Source organism: Lycium barbarum, chromosome 9, assembly GCF_019175385.1.
Source record: "Lycium barbarum isolate Lr01 chromosome 9, ASM1917538v2, whole genome shotgun sequence".
Lineage (NCBI taxonomy): Eukaryota > Viridiplantae > Streptophyta > Magnoliopsida > Solanales > Solanaceae > Lycium > Lycium barbarum.
This window is the reverse complement of record NC_083345.1, coordinates 3,369,734-3,377,343: the sequence shown is the minus strand read 5'-3', so window position 1 is coordinate 3,377,343 and position 7,610 is coordinate 3,369,734. Positions and strand designations below refer to the sequence as shown.

The 7,610-nt window shown below is 33.4% G+C and overlaps 1 protein-coding gene across 1 annotated transcript; it reads right to left on the bottom strand.

Moving 5' to 3' along the window:
* Positions 1-687: 687 nt before the first annotated feature.
* On the bottom strand, positions 688-2,317 carry LOC132610841 (protein RALF-like 32). Its single transcript, XM_060325250.1, has one exon. It carries the CDS (start codon positions 2,262-2,264, stop codon positions 1,905-1,907), a length of 360 nt encoding a protein of 119 aa, XP_060181233.1. The 5' UTR covers positions 2,265-2,317; the 3' UTR covers positions 688-1,904.
* Between the last annotated feature and the right edge of the window lie 5,293 nt (positions 2,318-7,610).

Here is a 7,610-nt window from a genome sequence, read left to right as displayed (position 1 = left end):
TTATGATATTTGATATCTTTTTTATTCTTTAGCTGTGTACGTCTATGGGAAAATTATTTTCTAGAATTTATATATCATCAAGTGAGAAACATCATGTGTTCACTAATGAATAAAAATCATTTCTCTCGCAATTATGTTAACTTCTAATTTCATATCACTTTTTTCAATCAACAATTAGACGTTATTGCCAATATGTAATATTAAAAAATTTCATCTAACTACAATCTAATTAGGCAAAAAAATATTTTCCATTCGCAAACAAAAACACCAATCCCAGATTATTTTTTTTTCATTCGTCATACCAAATACACTTGACTGCGGTCGTAGTTGTCTTCCCATAAAACATTTCGCAAGTGTATGTAAAAAATGAGGGCGGATCCACCATAGAGGCTACAAGATAGGCACAACTCAGTATTTTTGTTCAAATCTCCCTATTTATATTAAAATTCACTTAATATGTATAAATAATAGGATTACTTACACAAATGACTACATTTTGGATTTTTTCTTTTAAGGCATAGCTATATTTTTACTACTTACATTTTGAAGCTACGATAACGCTTATTCAAATACGATTATATTTCGCTGCATTCAATTCGGACGGATTCAATATGGTTGTATTCAATCGCAACAACTTATTATATATGTTTAATTCGATTGTATTCAAACAACATAAATGCAAAAAAATACAGAAATATTTAGTTGTATTCAAAATTCACTATATTCATTGGTATAAAAAAAAAAAAAACTCCTTTCAATACAATCGAAAAATACATAAAGAAACTCTCTATTTTACACTCAAAAAATAATGAATACACTGAAATACACTCAGATCTGAGATACAAAAAAAAAAAATACACTCAGATCTGAGATACAAGAAATAAAATAACTCACACCTTAGAATACATTACCAAAGATTTTTCCAAAGAAACCATTTCTTTCTACGTATTCAACATAAAAACAAATACATCTCAAGTAACAACAACGATAAATACTCAAATTTGAGAAACATATTCATATCTAAGCAAAATACACTTAGATCCGGTAACCGCGAAATTCGTCGCTGCAATCGATTTCGAGTCTTAAGAATTTCGATTGCAGATCTGATAAATACACTCGATCGCAGATCTGATAAATACACTCGACCGAAGACGCTGGAGAAGACGACCGGCGGCGGAGGTCGGCTAGCTCCATCAGAGAAGATGACAGTTTGGTTTGGAGTTAAACAATACAGTTTGGTTTATTGAAAAAGTGAGAAAATGTGCATTTCGTTAATTTGATATTGTTGATCTTGAAGGCTTAGTAACCTTGTAAATTCTTCGAAAATCTGGAAAACATAAGAAGCTTCTTATGTAAGGAAAGACAAGCAAGCAAAGTTACAGAGATCGGAGTTTGGGGTTTGAAGCTCTTCCATACGCCCTCTTGTTCATGTAGTTGTTCAAGGCCCAGCCGCCCTAGAAAATCTATTATGGTGTTTGGACTGTATGATCTGGAAGAAGAGAGTGAAAAAGGACAGAGAGTAATGAGGGTTGAGGGAAAGATTGATATAATGGAATAAGACAGATGAATTTTGAATTAATTATTTTGTGTAATTAAAATATAATATTTAATTAATAAATATAGTATAGTTACTAAATATAAATATATTTATATGTTATCTAATAAAATTTTCTAAATAACATTCTACCAAGTAGAAAGGATGGGATCGTAATCTATGACACATAAACTCAACAACCTAATCCGCCTCTCACCACTAAGTATGACTAAATAATGTATCCATCAACAATAACATCAATAACACCAGCAAAAGCAAAATTCATTCACAACCACAATACAAAATCATAAGTATTAAGTAGCAAAAAAAAATATATATATATATAAACTCATAGACACATATTTTTCTATCATTGATCACCTCTACAACGATAATACTTAGAACAACCTCTATTATACGGATTCGACGGCGGCGGTAGGCAGCTCCGTGAATACGGTTGGCCGCCACCGCCGCCGTTACACACCGGTTTATCTCTTTTTAAAGCACCAGGAGAAATATATCTTTTTCTTTGTTCAAGAAATCTTCTACTAATATCAGATTCCATTAACATCTCCAACTCTTCATTACACTTAGCTATTGTATCATTGCATTGTGATTGGCTATTTTCTGATGTGATTATAAATAACGTGGTAAGAAAAAGAGTGAAGAAATAGAGGAGTTTTGTGAAATTTGGAGCTTTCATTTTTTGGTTTTTGTGTGAATGGTACATTTGGTTCTATTATTTGTAGTCCTTTTTTTCAACCTTTTTTTGGTAGTGGAAGACCCACTGATTACCAGAGGAACCGCACTAGTCCACCAACCAAAACTTAATTATTATATTCACAAACAACAGTATCCAAGTTTTGTATACTATAGCGTGAGAAAATTTTATACAATTAGTGGGATTCACTCTATTTAATGTTACAATATCAGACTTGATATAAAAGTTATCTATATTGGTGACGTAAGAAATTTATATACCGATTGTGTACATAATTTAAACTCAACGTGGTGTTGTGCTTTGAGATAGTTCAAATAAATAGGTGTGAGAAATTAGTTATATGCTTTATGGAGGAAAATAATTAGCAATACATTTCTAAGAAAAATATATTCGAAGTTGTCATTTTTTGTCATCGTTGACTAGTAAGCCTTTGAGATCTTAAAGATGTTGAGAATCATAATTAATTAATCATGTATCGGACATATCAAAGCTACGAGTTCGGCAGAACTCAGTAATTTTGATTCAAATCACGTATTTGTATTAAGACATTCACTTAATATTATGAATAATCTATCAAGAATATTGCAGTAAGCAAAATTCGTGGTCTGAAACACATAAATTCAAAATCCTAATTCGCTTCTCGTAATTAATTAAGTAGTGACTACAAATTGAATCTATCAACAACAACATCAATAGCAACAGTAAAAGCAATATTCATTCACAAATCACAACCACATGAATACAACATCATAAGTAGACACAACAGCTTCATCTCTTTTTCCAGTTTTTTCTTCCTATATTTTGAGCCCGTTTGGATTGGCTTATAAGTTGCTGAAAACAGCTTATATTTTTTAGTGTTTGGCTGACCAGCTTATAAGCCATTTTGTGCTTAAAATAAACCCAACAAAACAATTGTGCCCGTTTGTCTTAGCTTATCTAAAACAATTTATAAGCTGAAAACAACTTATAAGCCAAACAAAATAAGTTAGACCACCCCAACTTATTTGTTTTTGGCTTATAAGCTGCTTTTTTTAAGCCCATCCATACAGGCTCTTTGTCTTGAATTTTAATGTAATGCTCCTCGATCTACTATGGGCTCAACCTTAAAATTGATACTACATATATTTTGTCTTGAATTGTCATCCTAATTAAAAAAAAAAAATCTCAAATGAGATCTCCTCTGATGGAGATATTTCTTGCAAAGAAAAATGGATCATGGACCTAACTCAAAACCAAAAACTAGCTTATGAGGGGAGGATTGCGCAAATCCATATAAGGAGACTACCCATCTCATTAACCACCGATGAGGGATTTTTTTCATTCTTCAACACCCCACCTCACGCCCAGGACTGGACATCTGGTGCGTGGACAATTTAATTTGGGGGCCCACATCAGGTGAGATGGGTCCTGCTTTGATACCATGTAAAGAAATGGATCATGGGCCCAACTCAACCCCAAGAGCTAGCTTATGAAGGGAGAATTGCCCAAGTCCATATAAGGAGACCATCCATCTCATTAATCATTGATGAGGGATTTTTTTCATTCTTCAACACAACTTTTTTGAGAAAGGTAACAGCTCATGGAGATACTTTTTTCTATACATTGAACAGAAAAAAAATAGGCCAACACAAGTTTAGGGGAGCTAAAATTTTTGTAACTTCCAAAACTAAGTTTCTATGGGCCTGAGTAGAGGGGAGATGCCAGTCCATTTGAAGGACAAGCCGTGCAATCTCTTGGACCTAAATACATTTTTTTGCACGGATTGCCCTTCTTTTGGGGTGGTCTTTAAATTTTGTCCCTCATATTTGTGGTCTTTAAATTTTGCCCTTCGCTTGGATACCTGAGATTCTGGGTTCGAACTCCCGCTCAGGCATAAAATAAAAAAATAATTTCGCAAGGCAGGGCTGGGGGAGTGTATGCCGGATCCGGCATAAAGTCCTTAAGGAAAAACTAAAGTTATGCCGGAGGGGACATAACTTTTCCTCAAGGCATAGTTTAGTTATGCCTTATTGGGCAAAACTTTTCCTTAAGGAACTATGCCTTATGGGGCAGACTTTTAATTAAGGCACAACCAAAAGTATGCCCCATAAGGCAGAACTTTTTCTTAAGGTATAGACTTTGCCTATAAGGCAAACTTTTAGTTATGTCTTAAGGAAAAATTCCGCCTTATGTGGCATACTATAAAAGTTTGCCCATTAAAAGTATGTCCCCACCGGCATAAACTTGTTAAGGAATTATCAAACTTATGCCGGACCCGGCATACTTATGCCTTATGGGCAGACTTGGCATAAGTATGCCGGGTCCGGCATAACTTTGGTAATTCCTTCACAAGTTTATGCCGGTGGGGGCATACTTTTAATGGGCAAACTTTTATGCCGGACCCGGCATAAACTTGTGAAGAAATTACCAAAGTTATGCTGGATCCAACATACTTATGCCAAGTCTGCCCATAAGGCATAAGTATGTCGGGTCCGACATAACTTTGGTAATTCCTTCACAAGTGTATGCTGGTGGGGGCATAGCGAAATTTAAACTCTGCCTTGCGAATTTTTAAAATTTTGACTGTGTGGGGGTTCGAACTTGAAACCCATGGGATTTAAACAAAGGGCAAAATTTAAAGATTTCAAATATGAGGGGCAAAATTTAAAGACCACCCCAAGAGAAGGGCAATTCGAATTGCCCACCTAAATATGCACACACAGAATAAGGGAAATAAGACGCAAGACGAATCCATATACCATCGGCCCAAAGCTTTCCTTAATGATCTTAGGGCAATTTGCACGATTGTCCTTATTCGGGGGTAGTCTTTAATTTTTGGCCCTCAAATTGCTGGTCTTTACTTTTTTCCCTTCCCCTAAAATACCCTGAGGTTTTGGGTTCGAATCTCGACTGAGTAAAAAAAAAAAAACTCAAAGCAGGCTGTAGAGCAGAAAAGGCAAAAAACAAATTGCCTTAGGGAAGAATTTTACGACTTTTCGCGAAGCCTTGTCTTGCGATTTTTATTTTTTTTTACTTAGCGGGGGTTCAAACTCAAAACCTCCTAATATTTTCGGCCACTGTTTTAAACGAAGAACAAAAATTAAAGACCAGCGCCTTTGGTCAATCCGTGCAAAACAATGATGATCTTACTCCTTCCTAGCCCAAAAGTAAAACATTCCAGACTAGCCCAACTTCCCCATGAGCCCAATCTACTGACGTTAGGGTTCCCTCCTCATTTTACTAAGTGGATACGTTACTGATTACAAATTAATCATGTAAAGTTTTTTTTGGTTGCTATGCTAACTACTCATGTAACGTTATTACTAGGAAAGTGGTAATTTTCTGCAACAATGAAAGTCAAATTGTTTTTTGTCCTCAATCCACTGTGATTTAATAACTTGCCAATACTCTCAACTCATTTCATATTATACTAACCTTAAATTAAGAATACAGAATGATCCTCACACTATACGCGAATTTAATTTGTACAAGATCTACAAGCTGATATAAATCTATTTAGATAATTAGCAACTTTATTATAATGGCGATGAAGAAGAGTTCCTTCTCTGTGGTTTCTTTGGTTTGTCTAATTCTCATCACCATCGGTATGTAAATGTCTCTCCTATGCCCCTCTCTCATTGAAGTAGAAATCCCTAAAGTCTCATTGAAATAGAAATTCCTGGAGTCTCATTTGAAATCTTAACATAAAAATATTTTATTGTTCGGATTAATTAACTTAATTTTTTATTCCTTTTTCAAACCGATTAAAACTGTGTTACTTGAGCCGAGAATTTATCGGAAACAGTCTCTCTATCTTCATGAGATAGAGGTAAGATCTGAGTATACTCTATCCTTTCCAAATTCCACATGTGAAATTACACTGGGTATGTTGTTGTTAAGTAACTTAATTTACACTTCATATGTCTTATGTGTGAGAATATAGTAAATGAAGTATTTCATATAAATCTGTAGTTTTAAGCTATATTGAGACAATATGTTGGGATTATAAAACATAGGTACATGTTTGAGCAATTTATTCCCAAAGGACCATTCTATTCCAATTAATCATTTTTATGCCTACGACTTATTGAGACCATTTTTTTTTTGTATATTCTAGAGTAGGACTATCAAAAGAAATTTATACTCCATCTGTCCTAACTTATGTGATACTTTTTGCTCTGGAGATTCAAATTCAATGAACTTTGATAAATATTTAAAGATTTTTACCGAATTGATATGATAAAACTTGTAATTTATAGTTTTCATATAATTATCAAATATATAAATTTTAATCTTAAAATCTTGAGTTAATCTAATACAATTTAGCTTTAAAGTTTAGTCAACTTGATTCTTAAAAAAGTGAAAACTATCACATGAATTTGGACAGAGGGAGTATATTCATTACCTACTAGTTGATATATGCAATTAGTTGATCCCAACAATTTTGGCGTCAAGGTGTTGATCAGTTTTTGCAACTTACAACGATACTCTCTCTAATTATTGTGGCTTTGCTATAATAAAATGGTGGCCTATGAAATTGTATTAGTTTAATTTAACTACCAAGTAGGAACAATTTATCCATTAACTTTTTTACTCAAACACTTTGGTATACATATACTTTTTGATTAAACTAATATTCTATTTAATTTTTTGTATATAGGGATGAAGAGTAATGCTGTCGAGATATACATGCAAGACATACAATGATTGCTGGGCTTTTTGCGGTCCAATGATCCCATTTTGTGTGGAGGGCATTTGCCAATGTGGTATTTCCCCAAAGAAGGAAATATCAAATGGAGTTATTAGAAAACTTTTATCTGCATTATTATATTAGGAGTCTACATCTGCATTATTATATTAGGAGTCTACCTATTCACAAGAACATTAATTAAATGTTCTTCTATCTACATTTCCTTTGATTTTTTGGAATGAAATATAGTAAAGATTAATTGTTGGAGTATTTGAATATAAAGTTGTTTCATATTAGTGGATGTTATAATGAGATAACGTTAATGCGTGTAGACACTCAATCATTTATTCTCTTTTGTGCTCCTTCCACCGATATGTATAGTTGTTGATTTAACAGTTAATAGTTTGTTAATTTTGTGACGATGGATGTATATGAAGAAGGATGAAAAGTGCGCATTTCAGCTAACTAAGGGTTAAATATGCTTAATTAAATATTACAAGGACCCAAATCAGATAAGTGGATATTTCAGAAATTAAATGACATATTACTCAAAGTTTAGTAGTAAGAAAAATGAGTTCCGCCTAATATAAGTGAGGAAAGTCATTTTTTTCATTTTAATAATAAAAAATATTTTCTCACTACGAAACACCGAAAAATGACTTTTTTTATCAGGTAGAAAAGATCAA